At 37.0% G+C, this 20,694-nt stretch overlaps 1 protein-coding gene across 20 annotated transcripts in view; it reads right to left on the bottom strand.

Moving 5' to 3' along the window:
• LOC139123029 (calcium/calmodulin-dependent protein kinase type II subunit delta-like) overlaps nucleotides 1–20,560 on the bottom strand; it is a 114,534-nt gene extending 93,974 nt beyond the window's left edge. For all 20 annotated transcript variants that reach the window (XM_070688975.1, XM_070688976.1, XM_070688980.1 and 17 more), the window contains exons 1-3: nucleotides 20,443–20,560; nucleotides 20,226–20,320; nucleotides 19,427–19,486 (exon numbers count right to left, since the gene is read on the bottom strand). In XM_070688975.1, coding sequence (XP_070545076.1) covers nucleotides 19,427–19,486; nucleotides 20,226–20,320; nucleotides 20,443–20,507 — 220 coding nt within the window. In that variant the 5' untranslated portion in view covers nucleotides 20,508–20,560. The remainder of the gene's footprint in view (nucleotides 1–19,426; nucleotides 19,487–20,225; nucleotides 20,321–20,442) is intronic.
• Between the last annotated feature and the right edge of the window lie 134 nt (nucleotides 20,561–20,694).

Below are 20,694 nucleotides of genomic sequence, written 5' to 3'. Positions count from 1 at the left end.
TTTACGGAAACACCATATGCATAGTAATCTACGACTGAACTCATCATACTTTATTCAATAACAGCCAGTAAGCATTTCTTGTACACATATTTGTCGATCTAATTATGGTAAATGAATAATTATGGTACTCTTGCACATTAAGGCATTGTATTAGAGAATCCATGGAATACAAGTTCATTTCCAATAATTTAAGTTCTTGTATGAACAAAACCAAAGTTTCTTCTGTATCAAAAGCAAGAAATATTGGATATTTTAATGAGCTTTAAAATGACTTTTGCCTTGTGAAGATGTAAACATCACAATGTTCATGGTGTCCTTTGAATATGTCTGGTAAGGTCTTTTACATATACCTCCGGGTCTATGTTGTGCAATTTTTTTCGAACATCCCCAATTGACTTTCAGTACCCTGGAACGAATGGCGGAGCAAGAGGCTGTCGCCATGGCAACACTGAATGTATAACTTATTACGGCGAGATCCATTTATGATTCATGATCCCATTAGTCAGTTTTTCTTCTGAACAAAAGAAACCACGAAATATAATTTTGAAAAGGTGCGATACAGTCAGGACTATGTAAACACTGGGGTTGCCTAATATGCAAATTTTAAGTGGCTCCATTTTATGACTGCATGACTGAAAAGCAACTGAATATAAGTGCAATATACTGCCTATATTCACTTCTGAATTGACAGCCCTATCACTACAAATGTTGTTGCGAAAAAAAATGATGAAATAGGTGAAATTTTTCACCTTTCAAAGGACAAGTGAGATGTCCTCGATAGGGGTCAATTCTCTATCATCAGTAAGGATTCATGTGTGTTCATTTCAAATAACATAAGATTACTGTATCAAATCCCTTTGCAGGAAATTAACAATTTAATCACTTAGGCCTGGTCACCAATTCTTTCCGCTAAAAATTTAGCCCTGGTAAATTCCAAAGTTCCGTAATTTATTTCTGGGCGTGTGAAACATTCACTGAACAAAAGAAAGCACAAACTATCCAACCAGATGTGACAACAGTGATGAATAAATTTTACAAAAAAGCTACAAACAGAATCTAAAAATAGATAAAAGCTGAAATTTCAAGTTAGATAAGCGTTGACAGTTACGGGGACAATACTGAAAGGGATTACATAAATCACACCTTGAATACAGAGTTCAGGAAGAAATATATCACAGACTGTGATATTAAAATTGTATCATGCATTGTTATCTTGGTAATTTGAGAAAAGATAATTTTTCATGTATACGATTACTGTGTATACATTACAGCCGATGTTACGTTCTTTTGCAGATTATGCATTCTGTAAATTTATGAGTTTTCAAATGTGTAGAAATATTCCTTTCTTCCAGCTATATTGCTGTTTAATGATGTTGTACTCACTGTGTTTATGGAAATATATGTGCCTGAACACAGCGGGACAAAAATCAATCTGTAACCAACAGACTGAAATTTCCTTCATAGAACCAACACTAGGGAACAGTTATGCTGGCTTTTCCTGCTTGGAAATTTTCCACGGAATTCCAGGAAGGGCACAGCTGTTATCATGCTTTCTGGGAAAGCAATAAATAGAAGCACTCAAATTTGATGAATCTTCAGCAAGCAAAGAAACATGAATCAACGCGGACACAACTGGTGTAGTCGTTTTCTGATTGTTGCTCTGAAAGGATTCCGTATAATTCAAATCACACGCTCCCCGCGCGAGGCTTCACACAATGTCGGAAATAATTTAAGTTACATCATGAATACACAACTGTCACCTATCCACAAACAGAATAAATTATATCGAGGAAATACATTTTGATATTCATAACAGCCGTGGTGACAGCGACTTAAAATTCACCAGGTTCTGCATAAGTTGTAAATACTAATTTCTAGACGGCAATAATGGTGATGAAAACGTCGCATTACAATCATGTTTTCTTAATTATTATCAGTCTGTTCAATACGCCAGACACTTTATTCTGAATATTCCACTGAATAATGAATGAATAAATTTGCAGACTTGCTGATGTTATCGCAAATTTTTTTTATCTCCACTTCTTCACTTTGTGTGGCTTGTTAAAGTCGTCACACTTTGAACTGACAGATAACGTTTTACGTGGGTCGACGCGTTTTGCCGCACAACAGAAGAATATCTTTTGTCAAATGAGAAAGAAAAAATATCACGATTTGCATGTAAAAATGAATTATGGCTAAAGATCACAGACGGAATTTGAATGTAGCGATTCCTCTCCCATAGAAAGTTTTCAACATCAGTAATTTCAAACTGTGAATTCATCGTCCCTGAAAGCTTATAAACACACGGTGTAATTATTTTATCATGCATGTTAACTAGAATACTATATTCCCTGGTCAATTCATAAAAACCAGTTTATTACTAATTTTTCATTCCAGTTCAAATGAACAATATATTAGTCTCCTACCGATGAAAAATTTCATGTTTAAATTCACATATTACACTTTCGTAGCCTGTTTTGTGGTGATAATTCAGTCCCCAATTAGTGTGTCTGTGTTTTAATTAGAACCATTTCTGCAGACTAGTACATTTCTGTTGTGTGTTAGATAGCTTCAAACTGACGAATACCGACACAATCACATTAGATTCCACGCATGAGGACAAATAACTGCCTAAAACTTCATCACTGAAATAATATCAAAACTAATAATAGCCTCCATCTCACTTTAGAGACCCTGTACCAAATAAGTTTTTTGTAAATTTGGAACTTCAAGATTTGCATTACACATGCTGCATGTCCATGATGGAGGGACTGTTCGTGACCAGAAAGAAATGAATCGTACGTCTCATGACACCTCCTCTCTCGCCAAGCCCACGAAACAAACCTCTTCATCCAGAAAATGATGTAAGCAGGTTCCTGATATCCATGTTGATCATTATGTATCTGCACATTAAAGTAATTCGAACTTTGTGTATCAATCAGACACAATTGCAGTAGCTGTAAAAATTCTATTCTGGCAGTCTCTAATGCCATCACATTTCTGTCCCACTTTATCCCCCCCTGCACGGCAGTGATTTCCATCAGCAAACTCATGATACACTCGTGAACAAGTACAAACTTGACATTGTACGGTTTTATGGCACATTAATTTATGCAGCAGTGAAAAATGTTGAAAGTCAATGTTGCCAGCTACCCTTGCACGATAATTTTGACAGTTACAGCAGAATTAGCGGAGACAGCACAGTAGCAGTATGTGACTAAATCACAAACTGCTATTGCGATCATTTCAGAAGCAGTGGCGGTAATAGTGCAGTTTGACTTTCAAAACAGCATTATGACATCTGGAACTGCCTTTATGTAACCCACTTACTGAATTCTTGCTCCTAATGTAGACGCATTAAGAAAATTATTCTTTGCACTTGACACATGCACACGAGGTATCAAAGAGGCCAAATACAATACACCTTTTCATGGTAAGTGAGTTCCCTTGGTTACAAATGCAAGAGTGTTTGGTTAAATTGGAAAAGAATTGTTGTAGAAAATTGAAGTTTGAAAAGCAATTTAAGGTCTTTTATCATCATGGGAAAGTCTCAGAGCAGATTGCAAACAAATTTCAGCCAGCAAAAAATTTTTCATGTTGCACAATTTCAAAATATGCCTATTTTTGCTTTTCGATAGTCACGATAAACTATATCGGCAGTCGTTGAAAAAATCTGATGCCAATGGAAAAAGGGATCAATTTATTGACAACCCTCTTCCTGCTTATCTGCAATGCTGACTGCGATGTCACGATCTCTGGTAGTATTGTTTTCGTTGGATAGAATCTCCATTGGTGATAGGCAATCTTTCTGGCAATGTCGTCAAAGTCGCATCAGCACCGACGCCACATGAAAGCTCTGAGGTGCATGTTGCTTGCAACTTGTGAATCCACACATGTGAAAACTCGAAATAATCACTCAACTGTGCACGCTATACGTATTCATAAAGAAGCGGTTGATATATTGTAAGCCACAACGCCTTTAGCAACATTTTTTAGATGGCTGATTCCTGAAAAATCGAGCAGAATCACACATTTCACACTACAGAAACGAAAAAAAAAACATTTTTAACTTTCCCTTTCCAACACGAATTTGACCTTGTTGTTGTCAATTTTGTTCACCTTTGTTTCATCCTATTCTGCTGCATCTCTCAAAAAGACAGTAAAGGTTGACGTTCGTTACCTAGGATACCACCCGTGTTCATTAAGAATGCCTCCATAATTTCACCTTGATGATTTCTTCAGAAATGATTTCTCACAACCTTTTCATAGATTGGGCAAAATATCAAGCATAAAAAATGGCCTGGTGAACAAAAATTTACTTTCAATGTTTATTGAAATTCGGAAAATGAGAAAATGGAAAAAAGTGCAGAATGACATTTTTTAAACCCTTTCCCCGTCATTTTTTATCAGAACAGGAACACAAGTTAACGCAAAATCACAAGGCTCGTAAGTCATATACGGTTTTGGTGACACGGTATGTATGTGTGTGTGTGTGTGTGTGTGTATTTATGTGTATGTGTGCCTGTGGGTCTGTAACAGGACAGTTGAGATACAACGTATTCAGCCTGTCAACTCAGCTTGGACATGTATAAACTGCAGTGTTTTATTAACAGGTGAATTTTTAGTCCGGACTAAAAAATATAAATGTAAACAATAACAGTGCAGTTTACCTGTTAATACACTTGCCGTGTTGAAAAGCTGAACAGAGGTTGTTTCATAGGAAGTAGGACACAAACTTGCAATTGACATACGAAACATAAATTGTTAAAATATCATCAAAATTTGAAGCTTCTGTCTCTTTTCAACTTGACGCAAGAATGAACACATGCAAGAAATACAGACACTTCCTTCCTTCGTCCACAAAATGTTCTTTCATCTCAGCACTGTCAATCTACCCTCCATTGTCCACGCTGTCAATCTACCGTCCATTCCAAACGCGCTTTCAAAAAACACCAAGTCTACAAAGACGCTAATAACCCCCTAAGCTTTACACTCACAAGGACCCGTGAATTACACGGCTAAAAAAGTGATATTTCTATGAAAATTACCAGACATTGTCGGGGGGAAAACGCAACTGTCACTATCAAAAAATACACAATTTGTGACTCAGATTCGCCCTATTGTTAGCTCAACTTCTGACATTTCTCAAGAGCTGCTGATATAATGAAGGCTACAGGGGAAGTAAAAACCAACTTTATTAGGTATCTCGCATCTATAATGTCATGAAAATTGAATCAACATTTGGCTTAATGCCTCAATCAAATGGAATACAGCAAAAAGGGCGGGGGGAAAAAAACATTGCTATGTACATGGACAGTGCTATTTCTGAAATGAATTCACTGTGCAAATATTTCATGTATTTGATTTCGCAATATAGAAGTCCAGGATTTTTTACTTATCCCATGTTCCGAGAGGACACCGATGTTTGTACAGGTATGAAAATTTTATTCTGAGTGGAAGCATAAATGACTTTTATTTGAGGTATTCTGATTCAATTTCCAACAGATATACGATGTTTACTGGCGGGATTTTCAGAACTACTTCTCAAGACAGATATTCTTTCCTTTAAGAATGTAGCAATCTACCGTTACTGTATAATTTCACATCATAATTGGTAAATTCTGTTTTTATATAATATGTAATGGCAGGTGATGCTTGCCTAACAGCACTTACTACAAGGTTGCTGCTGCATACCTATCATATTCCGTAAATTTCTCCACATCCATACAACCACACGACAGATTTGCAAGCTGTCGTTATTTGAACTTCTGATTTTGCCGAGAAGAGACTCGACTACCGTTGTGATAAATATGCAAGTACCGGCAGTGTTCACGGAGCCGAGTCACCGAAACGTAGACAAGTAGCTGTGAATGACCAAGTTGTCATGTTTTCTGGTCACTGAACTACACGATAAGCTGGTTGCCCTTTTATCACAGCCACTATTTCCCACATGTACATACACACCGTCTGAACCTCTTCCTTTCTGAAAATTACATTCATCATTTCCTATAGTCTCCTTCTACGACTTTTTGACCCCAGGGTCGTCCACAACAGTAGTTCGATCCCACGGTTCACAAAGCATTGAGTGGCCCCTGCATGCTGGCAATTGTGCATAAAATAATACAGAGCAACTCTTCAAGCAAAACAGTGGTCTAAAAATTTTGTCTTGAAGGGTGTGTTTGTACACATTTAATAACATAAAGCCAGTTACAGCTGCAAGTACAATCAGATTACACAAATTTACCTGTTCTAGTTGATGTCTTATTCTTCCACATTTAAAATTTTTGCCTGGAGTAGGGAATGTAACAGTGTGTGCCTTTTCACTTGTAAGATTTTTTGAACTTTGAACTTTGAACTGTGAGTCAACTAAATCTAAATCTATCCAATATATGATGTGTAAAATCTTCTGAGTCAATGAGAACACCTGTCAGAGGTACGTCAAATTGTCTTGGGGCAAAACACTATACGGCCCTAATGTCAACTGTTCCCTCACCATATTTGTCTACCAATCTGGATGTAACATTCCCCAAACTGTTCGCAATCGAAACTTTTATCAAGTATATTGTGATTATCTACCGCTCTCGGAAACCTATGGATCTGTGAAAAAAGCTCATACATTCCAGAGAGCTGGAAGTTTGAATTGAGACCCAACTGCTGCCACTGATCAGGCAATAAAAATTAATTGACAACCCTCTGAACACATCAAACTATCCAGGGAGTCGTGTTGGAGACACCTGCTTCCCCGGTTCTTTTATTAATTCATGCAATTTCAACCGGCATTAAACTGTGTTTTCATTAAAATAATACAACCTCGACTTAAAGTCTACTGGGAGCAAGAAGCATTGACACACATTTGTCAATTTGTAATTGTAATTAATGACAGCGGCTTGTGTTTCAAGAAAGAACTCTCATTTGCATTTTTACGGAATCTCCACAACTCTTCAGTTTATTTTCAATCACACAGTTTTGACTTCAGAACTTTTTTGCGATCACTGAATAGCACATACAACAAACAAAACCCATAAGTATACCATCTAAATGATCTCACTAATTCACCTATACCATCAACAAATACCTGCACAGGATCAGCAACATTATTAGCATAATTATTATGAATATTCATGACCATGAGCATCATTGCTATGAATATTCATGACTAGGAGCATAAATATTATGAATTTCATGACCAGGATTGCTGAGCATAATTTGATAAACTATCTTTGTGTCTGACCATGCACATAGCTCATGTTTGTCTCCATGTTTTGGAAATATTTGGAAATTTAATTTGCAACAATGCTTTGGACACAAAATTCTCCTATCACCTTAAATTTGTAATTTTACATGAAAGAAATTTCAAAAGGCGCCTTACAGTTACACGAGAGAGAATTCATCTTGTACAAGACACACCTACGTAGATATATAATTATATATATTAAAAGTACAAAATGCATCCAAAAAGCTCAGATGAAAAATGGAATTTGACTGTAAGATCAGAAGTCTTTCTGACAAAGACATCGCTCTGAACAGTTGTTTGTCAGATAATTTTTGACCTCTCAAAATTTCATCAGAAAAACTGGACAAGAAATGTCAATTTGTAGACAATTAATAATTTTCTAAGGCTTTTAATACCTTTGACATTTCGAAGCAATCATCGATGTGTGTACATTGACTGAATATAAACAAGTACGACACATTTGAGTGAACATAATTTTGTCAACAGAAACGTACACAAATGTGCATGCTCCTTAATTGTACAGGCTTATGCTACACCTTATCTGAAATTTCACAGACAACTGGAAAATATGGTACCAAAGGTTGACGACCAAACCACCGCACTGACAGGTTTGCTGTTAAATAGAAACTTATCATCATTTTCCTTGCAATAAAGACAGGATGACGCTATCTCTCCCTATATTTTATACTATTTTGTAAGAATTTTCTCTGACGCAGAATAATTTATGCATAATTCCATGTTGTGCCACACTAAAATCCTACTCATTTAATTACCCAGTACAACCATGGCCTATAATTTGAGGTAGTTAATGAAATTATAAAACTGCTACACAATTAGGCTAACACAACATTCATAGCTTTATGAGTGCTATTAACTTTGGTGTCAGATTTGCCATGTTTTTAAAACCCTTCCTTTGACTGATGACAGCCGGCCAACTCTCATTGTGTGCAATTTTGTGTCTGAATGACAGCGGAAAGAGACGAGTTTCCACTGGTCTACCGCGGAGACAGCTGCTGCATAGTCAGAATCATTGGATTTATCAGAAATGAGTGATGGGCTCAGTAAAAGCTGATGATTGCAGCGAACTGTTTTCATGCAACCACATTTTAAATTTTTAATCTCAGTCTGATAGATTCAAAACAAATATATACAGTCTTCCATATTGTTTCAGATTCCATATTGTTGCGGATGTTTGACACCAACAGCTTCTTGCCACTGTTTGATTTTCAACAATCTTCTAATAATCTCTGCCTTCCATCCTCCCTGAACTCTGCAAGTTCAAGTTTGCTGCAGCTGTGCTAGATTTAAATAGCTTAGCATGCACTAAAAAAATATTCAGCTCTGCTATCAGTTAACAGGGGCAGGTCATTTTATGCACATGTCAAAATTTAGCTGTTTCAAACAGCTAGTTTACCAAATGGTCAAAAGCTACTTCAGAATCTATTATATTTAGAGCTAGTATGTTGTCACGGTTGCAGGACAAGTACAACATATGCCTGTATTTCTGCATGCTGACAATCACAAATGTATGCTACCATATGTATTCTATGCTTCAGACAGAAGGCGACTGCATAGAAACTATAATAGAATCTAGCCCCCACAACTGCAAACAAACAGCCACTTTTGATCGGATCACAAAACAGATCCCCCACACATATCTGAATCCTGTGGGGTACATACCCATTTATCACAAATGTTTGGTAGGACCCTAATACTCTCTATTGCAATATTGGACCTCAAGAAATGTAGAGCGGGGTGAAAAGGTTAAATCAGGGGCATTTTAGCAACACAAGCATGGTTTATCTCTTATTGATTTTCAGTATCACCACATGAGGAAGTGGTGTCTCAATGAAACTACTCTACTCTCAGAAAGCACAACACTGTCTAAAATGGTGAACGTAACAACTGAATTAACCAATTCAGTACACGTATTTTGAATTAATTTTGACCCCATAGTATGAATTCAACTGTCCTATTTTCCTACCTTTTAGAAATAAATACTGCAGACCTAAATTTCAAATTCATTAAATCGTGCTCTTTTATGGCAGCTAACTTTTGCATTCCATGTTATTCCAACATCCAATATCACTGGGAAAGTCATGAATTATTCATGTATGAATAATTCATACCAACTTGGAAAACATTTATTATTGAAGACCTGAGGATCATTGTCAGTGCATAACATTACACTGAGTGAATTGATACTGCAAAGTGACTTCTCTTGCTTATTTTCACGGCTTGATCTGTTTTTAATACTATCAGGAAATTATTCCGCTTTATGAGGACATTGGTAATTATTTATTCAACAATTGCCCCTAAATTTTCCGGAATGGTGTGTCATCTCTTCTTAAAATGGGAGCAAAATTATACCAAATGTTGTCAAACTGTTTTGGTAAAATAATAATTATTTACCAAATTTTTAAAATATTTTTAAGGAGAGAGAAAGAGAGTGGGAGAGAGACATACATACCGGTACATACATACATACATACATACATACATACATACATACATACATACATACATACATACATACACAAACATACACACAAACAAACACAACAGAGAAATAAAAGAAAATCTGTCTTATCCTGAAACATTATTCTGAAAAATCCAATCAAGACAAATGTTCTTGCACTGTTCATTTCTATCAGGTGGGATGAAATGAGCGTGATATGCACCTGTTGAGGAAATTTCACATTTTTTTTCAAAAATGAGGTTTATTGATTCATGGCGGAGAAGTTGTCATTTCCTGCCGAAGGATATGGCTTATCTACGGCAACAAGGCTGCCAATTTCGTATTCATTGACTCTTGATTACTACAACAAGCAGTGTGAATGTTTGACTGCACTGACAACGACGTCTAGATGTTATAATACAGGACAGTTTTTGAAGAAACTGAACACAATCCACAGATCAAGCGTCGAGATCAGTGAAGATCCTGTTCTTGCATTAGATGTTTCATTGTACTGAACCTTTTATGAAGAAATAGCCAAGTTGTGACGGATGGCCATGTGAATATATTTCCTGGCCGTGGCATACTGACACACTTTGGTCAGTACTACTCATAAAGCCAAATGGTTGAAACAACGCATCTTATAATTCCTTGGCTAGTTTCACACAGTAAATTGACATGGGAATTCAAGATTGCCATTCAAACCAAGTATGGTGAGTAGGAGTAAACGAGTCTAAATTGCTCATCAAAATGTAAATTAGGTCATGAATATGTAAAAAGGCAAGAATGAAGAGGACAAATAAATTCTTCTCAAAACAATGTATTATAAATTACTCCGTTACATGTAATAGATTACTTCCTTGTACTTGATGACTCTTGTGGTCCTGAATTAAATATCACCTAACTGTAAGTTTCATTTACACATTTTTTGTTCAACATGAGCTGAGAATCTGCGCAGAATATTTCACTTTGCATAAAAATATCTGGAGGGAAAGTTAAAGAGAGAGGGTCGTTTCGTCTGTGGCTGCGCACATGGGACCAATACTACTTGTCTGTTACTATGCACAACATATCCCAACATTCCTTGTGCATATCCAAACTTTTATAACGGCAGCCATGACAAAACTAATGACCATGGCTCCATATAAATGAATGGACAACCAAGGTTTATTTGGCATAGTCTTGCAGTGATTGGAAAGGTACAAAACTGGTGAACTACATGTATGAACACACATCAAACGCTGACTTTGCTCCACATTTGCTTGACATTCATCACCAATTTATGGGAAGAGGCAAATATGTTTATAAACAAGAAAGTCGTCCAGCTGCAAACAAGACACCTCCCCCTCCTTTTGACTGAAAAAAAAAAGATGTAAAATGCCGACATATATGTTTCAAATTCATGATGATCATGGCCAGAAACTGGAGCAGTAACTTGCAAAAGCAAGAAGTTGTCATCTGCAACCGTTTCCGTTGAGTTCACATGAAAGCAGTCTCACAGATGGTCTGGGAAGCGGGCAAGTTTGTGATCCTTGTGTTCTCATGTAACACAACACACAAAACAGCTGCAGCAGCAAGTCACATACAACGACGGACAAAAAATGTTTCTCTTATTTGGATACAGGGAGTAGGAAATCCACTTCATGGAAATATGAAATATTCAGAACCGAAAGTCCATCACAGCCACTGTGTACAATGAAACAAACTCTCTTTACAATCGTTGACAATAAGATAAATTGTGAAATCATTGTGCATCTACAAAGGAGAACAGCCTGCCCTTCAGTATTTCTCAGTAATTGTATACAATGAGTACAAAAAAAAGCACATCTTGTTAAGATTTACACTGAATCACCAATCCTCTTGTTAAATGTTGAATACAATGTGTAATACATTCAGTGGATTTCTAAATGGCCATTAATTAGGAAATCAAAAATTTTGTTTCACTGTTTGGTCAGCGCTTGCAGAAGCACCACTAAGTTTTGACAATATTTTCATTAATTTTGTGCTCTAAAACAAATACATTTTTCTTCTGCATATGTTTGAAATGCTAACTATAAACTCTGCAAACACAACATATCATGTGTAATATGCAGTGTTATTTTTGATAAATGAATTATTCTGGATTTAAACTCAGTTATCGATGACAATATTTGACATTGCGAGCTTTTTTGACACACTGATCATTTAGCATATCATTATCAACATGATTTTGGAAACGACAAACTGTCCTTTACAAGCGGAAATTCGCAGTTATGAAAGATACATCAAAATGTTACACAGCTAGTGGAGGCTTTGAACAATAGTTTTGAAGAGGTTGAATGGTAACCATAGAAACCAGGATGATGATTTTCAAGGAAAGGCTGGTTGCAGTATTCCAATTGGCCAAAATCATGATAACTTTATATGAAGTCTCTCTCTCCAAAAAAATGGTCCTTTTCTGTCAACATTCGGTCTCCAAAGAGCTTACTCCAGAAACCTCAAAGCAATATGTTATCAAAATCTCAGACTGACTCTCTACATCTTTGAGGTTTGATAATAATATAAGCTATGTTTGCACTTGTCAAAACTGATCTTTGGGAAAGTATAAAATAAGAATATCCCTCCTTCTTTTAGCTTAAAACACATCCATCAAATACACATGAGACACCAATCAAAAACACAGGATACACAACATCGCGTTAGGTTTTCACAGCCACTTATTATAAGTGCTCACCAGTAGTGTAAACAACTTACAAATACATCCCATACAGTAGTAAGGATGTGAGAGCTTCTTCAAAGTTCAATTTTGCCGATTACCTTCTCCAAATCCACGCTGTGAATTTGCAAAGTGGGAATAGGCCATAACATCCTAGATTTGTATCGAAAAATTTAAAATCTAATAAATTTTGAATCACCCAACTCTATCAAATACTATTGCAAACAAAACATGAAACTAAAGATGTGTATCATTGAATCCATTTATCCCCCTCATGAATAATTCATGATCAGATATCTGACATCCTGCACTCACAATTTCATGCTTTTTTCATATTTTTTGATATGGAAGATGTATAATTCCATCTGAAAAGCAGATAACACTAAGAATGATTTTTTCACAGAGGTAACACTGACATGGTTGTAGTATAAAGAAGTGCACATAGAAACAGGAGATTTTCATCTCACAGTAATCTAATTTTGATCTCACTACAGAAATAAAATTTAGACTAAATACACACTTCTGCAGAATAGAATTACTAAATAATGCTATATCTGAAGACTTTCATGAGAATAGATTTTTTAAGCCAATTCTTTTTCGCAGAGCCGGTAAATTTATTCAATATTTGAATTCTTTGCACAGTGTGCTCTTACTATTAACCTTTGAGTGCTGAAGAATTACGTACCAAAATTTTATTGCAAAATTTACCAATTTTTATGATTTCTTTTGAATTTTTTTTGTAATTTTGGGCCCGATGGACATCACTTTTCATTAATAACAGTTTTTAATCAAATTTAGTAGAAAATCTGAAAAAAAAATTTGTCTGGATTACATTTTAGAAAGGCGACAAAATTTGACTATGGCAGTAAGGGGTTAAACCTGTAAAACAAAATTACTTGCTGTTGTTGGATAGAATATTAGAAAGTACTTAACAGTTTTTTTAGGATTGCTTTCTGTTCTGACACCGAGTTTGCCTTTGGTTTGCAAAAACAACCTTTGAATACAGAAATTCTTGCAAGGATATCTTTTACGACTGCATGCATTCACTGTAATGTGTGATTTTGGGATCACTAAAACAAACAAAAGTTGCGTAAGTTTGACAATGATCCATTTTGAGGTGGTAAAATACCATTTCAAGGCTACCTGGCTCAGTGTGAAGGATTTAATACCTGGAAAGCTTAGAAAACAGCAAATTGTCATTGTTAAAATTTGCATTTTCATCAGTGGAATTTGCATATTCATTAGTGTAATTTGCATATTCATCAGTAAAATCTACATATTTAACAGTAAAATCACATTTGTACAGAAACAAGAAAACAGAATTTACATGCAAACTTACGTCACTACCAAATTGTTTTGGCCTCTGCAATATTCTTCAATTGATAACATTCTTCACATCACAATTCTGAGTACGAGGGGCTTGTTGTATGTGTAGCTGCCGTGAGCACGATATATAAATTACATTTTTGACCTCTGTCAGACGTGTAACAATATTTGTACCAGCAGAAATCTGGAAAGTGGCTTTGGCAAATGAGGTGCCTATCCTTGCTGTAAGCAGACGGTACGATTTATTACCGGTCTTGGCAGCCAGCCAAATGTTTGTTACATGACCAATATTCCAATACTACCAAATAGATATATCTCTGAATTGACACATTTTGTGAAATTCAATATTAATTTAAAAACAGAAGAAATGCAATCTGCTTCTGTTTAAATGATAAATATTTCAGCAATTTTTTTTTAATGACTGGAAGCTGTGATTGTGTCATTCAATTGAAGGGTGCCTGAATCAGCGGAATGAAATATGCCACCCTTTTTTTTTTCATTGCGCAATGGTCCAGTTTCAATTTCATCCTGTAAATACAAGGATTTAACTCCTGAGCATTAGGTATCATCATCAAAGGTGGTTTTTACTTCAGGATGCTGCATTGTACACCTGGGGTTGTAAGTTTTTCGAGGGTTCACGCAGATCAGCGACAAATCACCAGGATTCACCTTTGACCCTTGACCTAGTGCTGAACTTGTAACTACTGGAGATGAATTGGGCGTCCTACACAGGATGCAACTTCACCGGAGCAATTTTCACTTGGTTACTCCCACACTGATAAAAGAACCTACTTCTGCATTTGCTTGTGAAGTCGTTGCGATCGTTGTGTTCTTTTCATTAAATTCACAGTGTCATGCGAAGACCATCATCAACGTAATTGTCTCGTATACTAAAACATTATTTCTTTCACAAGGATGCTACAACTGTGGGAGATAAAACCCTATCAGCCGTCAGACATGCCTAACCCTCACTGATACACAGGTATTTCATTATCTTCACAATAATTTTATCATCCTCATACAAGAGTTCGGGAAGAAAAGTCCATGCACACAGATAGCACATTCAACAGATTTTCCAAATTTCTTCCCTTTTCTTTATTTCAATTCTCCAGCAGATCAAATGTAGAAATATTTCATTTACTCATATATGTTGTAAGTTTCATATCCTGACTTAACATTGGACTTCGCTTTGGTTGTTGCTTGTGGCTAGATGTAGCTACAAGGCAGCAGGGATGAGTTAGTTACAAATGGAGCAAATGTTTCAAATTTCCCAGCGGCATAGGGAATGCGATACACATACTACTATACTTGAAATGCTAAAAGTCAACAATAACAATCTGCCTGCCTCCGAAAAGCCACTTTTATAGGCCAGCGCTGCTAGTGTCCAGGAATACAAGTTTAACAATAATTTTTGAACATCATTCGCATGACACAATAATTACTTTTTACAACTTTGAGGTGGCTATGATTCAAACAAAAACTCTCACTTTGTTGATAATTTTTCTCGCTAACTTTTAATTTTTCTACATTATCACTGGAGGCAGACAACAATTTGCATCTCTAAGACTTGCCACAGTGTATTCGGCCATGCACCTTTGTTGCTGTTATATGTTAATCAAAGACCACACTGAAAGACATTCTGATGACCTATTGACTTCACCCGTAAACTTCTGAACCAAACAGACACATCTACACACAGGGACCCCGTCAGTCATGCAGTCGTGCTTCAGTAATTACGACTATTTTTATTACATCGTCCAGTACATCACAAAAAAAATCCTGAAGAATTACAATCAAACGTCACACGCTTTTGTTCATCTAGTGGCACCTGCCACATCTGACTTGCTGCATTCTTTTATATAACAGATATCAATCACACGCATTACTGACTTGTACACTGTAAAGAAAAAGGTGATAAACTGTGTAAGAGTAAGACAGTTCTGTTTGATGATCAAGCAATACACCAACGGGCCAAACCATGGCTATATGGTTTCCTGGTGTTTACTTTATAAGGTATCGGTTTTGATGATGCCATTTTAATCTCTCTGGCTAGATACTGGAAAACAACTGGGTAAAATGTGAAAGTGCACGGCCATACTGGATGCAGTCTAAGTATGGAAGAACCCAGTATTACACTGAATTTTTCGACGCTGAAAATTTATCAGTTTCAAAGTTACAAATTACCTTGCACATCAAATTTACCGCCAGTTAGATCATTGAAACCTTCAGATATTAAAGTTTTCGGATACAGAAAAAAGCCTAACACACTGTCGGATTAAATTACAGATGTATGAAGTACAAGAGAGAGACAACCTATGTGCGATGCTGGAAATGGACCCTTTACAATTACAGCAAATGAGACCATCAGACGCAATCTACTATCGAAATAAAAACAAACTAAGAACTTTAAGTATAACACTGATGTCTTCTTTACTGCAATGTACATATTTCTCGTGAACCAATTTCCTCAGACACGTTGAAAATACAATTTACAGTTGCCATGACGATCTGAAAAGCCACTTGTACTTTATTTGATATTCTGTGGGACCTCATAGTGTCATTTTATAACACTTAAAATCTAAGAAGAACTATTAGATGAAATTGCTCTGTCAGTATCATTTAATATACAAAGTTTAACAACCTCTATGAGATAAACAGGGATTTTTCATTGAGGCATTGGTACCTATAGGCTAGCTGCACTTCTCAATACATTTGTATTTTAAAGCTGATGGAAAAGTCTTCATGGATGATCACTGGGCAGCCAGGGTTGATGTCAACGGCCACCAAGGTCAATATCAAAACCACTCTGGTCAACATCAAGCTCCTCACAGTCAATGACAAATGCACTCTGGTCAGTATCACACCTACTATGGCCAATACCTGAAGCCATCGTAATCAATGTCGAAGCTCCTGAAGTCGATATCAAAACCACTTAGGTCAATCAATATCAAAGCCACCTACCAAGGTTGATGCAAAAAACGATGTTGGCCGACATCACAGCCAGACTAGATAAATATCAACATCCATGAAGTCACTACCAAAGCTCCGTCAGCCAATCTGACAGCTACTTAGGTCAATATCAAAGCTCAAGTACGAAACGTCAACACCACCTGAGGCAGGTTCAATGCTAGTGGTGTACATCTCAAAACCACCACAGTCACTGTTGTTAATATCAAAACCAATATGGTCAAATTAAAAGCAAACTCCATCAATGTCAAAACCGCCGTTGCTAATATTGATGCAGCCATAGTCACTCCCTGCAGCCACCTAAATGACACCACACACAATTAATTTCAAAGGAATCACCATCAAGCCTTTCAAAACGCCTTCCTTGTTAATTTCAAAGTATAACCGCGGTAGCGTTTACTGGAGTCAGACAGCACCAAATAAGGACATACATACATGCAATAGAGACGTACTGGTCATGCAACCTATACACATACTAAATGCAAAAGCACAAATAAATCTTGCAGGTTCCCCCTGTACATAATTGCCTACGGTGAAACAACCCTATTCTCCTGTTTGATTGACAATCAATGGAACTGTAATAATTATGTCAGTTCACGGCGATGTCATATAAGCGGTGACAGTCTTTTCTTGTCCTTCTATACAAATACACACAAACTGACTGAATACGTTTATGTTCTTTGTTGTACGACTTCACACTGGCCAGTCAATTCCGAGAAATAGACTCACTCCTATAAATCCAGGGATTCTAAAAATACAAGTCTTCCCCCTTTCCACTACAAAAGAAAAAAAACAAGGCTCACACGGTGACCGTTACAAATTTTTCACGTCTCAGTGAGCTGGTGCTTCAGATAAAGCGGCGCGGTTCACGGCAAATGCTTTCTTAAATGTCACCATGTCATTTTTGTAAGATTAATGATAAACAATAACATTAAACAATAGACACACAGATAATGAGGTGAAGACACATATGCAGCCAACAGAAATTGAACGTGTATGCTGTGTTTGTGTCCCATAGATTGAAATTAATGAAAAATTCATCTTCCACAGAATAAATTTTACAAACACACACGAAATGATAACCCTATCAATTCCAGAACTTCTTGGTTTTGGCCTTAGTCAGACTCTTTTAACAAGGTTTACCTGAAAAGGGGGAAACATATCAATGATATCATAGCAACCTGAAAAGAGGAAACTGCCGATTCTCAAAATGGGGAAACGGGCAATTTTCTTTCCCTCAGTTGGATCTGTTTGATGTAATTTGATAACAGGTTTCATATCATCAACTGAAACTACAGGCTGCTGAGTGCCTCCCACTATTGACCCATTCAAAGTATATTCTTGCAATATCAACAAAATACAAAGGGGGGTTCATCAATGGCTTACATAGAGTTGTTGAAGAGTTTTAGATCATTTTGCAAGACATGAAAGTTTTAAAATATAGGAAGTTTATTTCTAAAAAAAGGCGACGATAAGTGATAGATAGATAAACGTAAGTACTTGTAGTGGTTAGAGAAAGGACAGAGAAAAACCTGAAGTAAAGACAGCACACACACACAGATCATGGCTTTTCTTCATAAAATGCTGATGGAAAATTTTGACATTTTACATAAATTTAGTAATCCGTGTTTGTCATCAGTCCTGCAAGCACTGAACTGCCAGCAGTCAGACTGTCTGTATTGTGAGAGAAATCCTAAAACACAACAAATAAAGATAATCCCATTCGAAAATCATGAATCCTATGAATTTCAACCATTTCTGTCTGTGTTTCTCGATCACAGACGCTGGAAAAAATATGTAACGATATAGCAGTGAGCAGCTGATATTACACTCAGATCTCCAAATAATGAACAAAGGTCAAACTACACTAACATTGTCTGCCATTCAGAAAACCTGTGAATAACTCCTTCACAGCGTGAAATCTACACTGACACCATAGCAACCAATATTGGGCGAAACAAACATGACATATTGATATTGCTACAGTTAGTCAACCATTTTTATGGTGATGCAATTTTTATACGATGGGTTACTATTTGACGCACAGTAGCTGTGGTAATAAGCTTACATGTTTATATAATATTGGCAAAATAGCCGGCACTAGTAGTACTGTGCATGATGAGCTGCTTTGACTGCAAAATGCTGGTAGGGAAATACTAATTGTAGAATGTGTACAGCATACCACAGTTAAATGTCACCACAATGTGGGTCAAAACACGCAATGGCCTTTGAGAGAGCGAGACAGGGAGCCAGTTAGTAGAGACATTCACACACGTGTAGCGACTTCAGTTGCCCGGCGCAAGAACCAGGGCAACAGTAATTTGATTCCACTGGCAATAGGATAACTTGATTTTGGATGAAATGCCTCCTAAGAATTGTAGCGACGCTAAGGACACCGTCTGCAAATCAATCTAATGTTCAACATGTAATCTTGGGTGATCCTCACTCATAAATATTCCTGATAATGGCAAGCAGGAAATTTCAAGTTTGAAAGCACAGAAACTATCGTCAGGAAACATTACATGCCCATATTTTTGTGCAGTCTCGCACACCAAATAACAATGAAAATGGTCTGCTTGCAGCATGTCATACTTTATAAGTATTGGGACATCATTTTGCTATCTGGGGACATCTCATCTGTTTCCATGGAAACATTCGCAAGGGAAATGTGCCCATCCCCCCGGCAGACAGTCATGCGCAGCTGGACTGTAGTCCCTGTTGTGCCTGAAAATATGAAACTGGCTCCTACCTATATTTGGATGCTTCAAAAGCCGGCAGATACGCGCCTCCCTCTCCAGCTTCTGAAAATCTAGAGATGAAATAAAATATGTTTAACCACGGATATGTATATCGCATATTATACGTAACGTTTTCATGATAAATTTTGTAAAACAGGCATGTTTGGCGACCTGTAAATGTGGAAGAGCGCGGACGTATTATAGGGTGCTCATGATATCCCCGGTACGCCCCCTTTCATTGGCCTCAAACACACACGGCGAAGCCCTTTGGAAATCGAGAAAACAAATAGCAAGCGAACACTGCACTTTGAAGATTTTCGCATATCGGGCAATATGAATGAATGATAAGCTATTGGCTGCTATCGGACAATGCGATCGTCATGACTAATTAATACTAGCGGAGACGGGAAAAATCGCTGTCGTTTCGTCTACTGTCCAACGGAGGCCTCCGTGGGAGAAACAGACAGGGAACTGTCAGGATGGGACCGTGAACATGTACGCCCAGTGAAACCGTCGCAAGTTACAAAAGTGACGAAGTAAAATTTAAAAAAATGATTTCAACTCCCAAGTAGTGTGTTCCCTCGAAATAGTACCTTGAAATTAAATACACGGCTTCACGGAAGGATGATGGAAGAAGGGATGAGCGGCCGTGCCAAGACGATTGATGATGAGTTCATGCCAATCCGTACCTTCATTTACAATTTCCAGTTCCAACATGGCCGACGAACGATTTTACGTTCTTGCCTGACCCGTAGCTGGCGAAATATCTTGTCTTATCTGTGAACAAGTCTAATAATGATAATCCCTTACCTCGAGCTGATAACTTCTTTGTATTGATGATTTTCGCGGCGAATTCCTGACCGGTGGATTTTCGCACACACCGTTTCACTATACTGAAGGCGCCCCTGCGATGAAAATAAATCGGGTTAAATTTCAAGAACCGCGGATCACATTGCCATGAAATTTTCAGGCAGCGTAGAGGTGACATTGATAGTGCAGAAAATCAACATTTGTAACAAATACTCACTTCCCAAGCTCTTCTTTGAGCTCATATTCGTCGCTAAAATTCGTAGTGGTTGTTTGGGTCGCCATTTTGAAATGAACATGATATTAATTGATGATTGACAGATAATGAAGAGGGAGCTACCATTTACAGAAGGGGGTGTGGTCTCTTTGAACAGTGTTTACATAGGCTGATAACAGGAACGTAGAGCGTATGCGTTGACATTTGAAAGAAAGTAACTTTCATGACTCAGAATCTTTTTCGGGAATTGTTTAT

This window comes from Ptychodera flava, chromosome 22 (genome assembly GCF_041260155.1).
Source record: "Ptychodera flava strain L36383 chromosome 22, AS_Pfla_20210202, whole genome shotgun sequence".
In the NCBI taxonomy this organism is placed as follows: Eukaryota; Metazoa; Hemichordata; class Enteropneusta; family Ptychoderidae; genus Ptychodera; species Ptychodera flava.
Note: the sequence above shows the minus strand (reverse complement) of the source record. Positions and strands in the feature narration are given on the sequence as shown.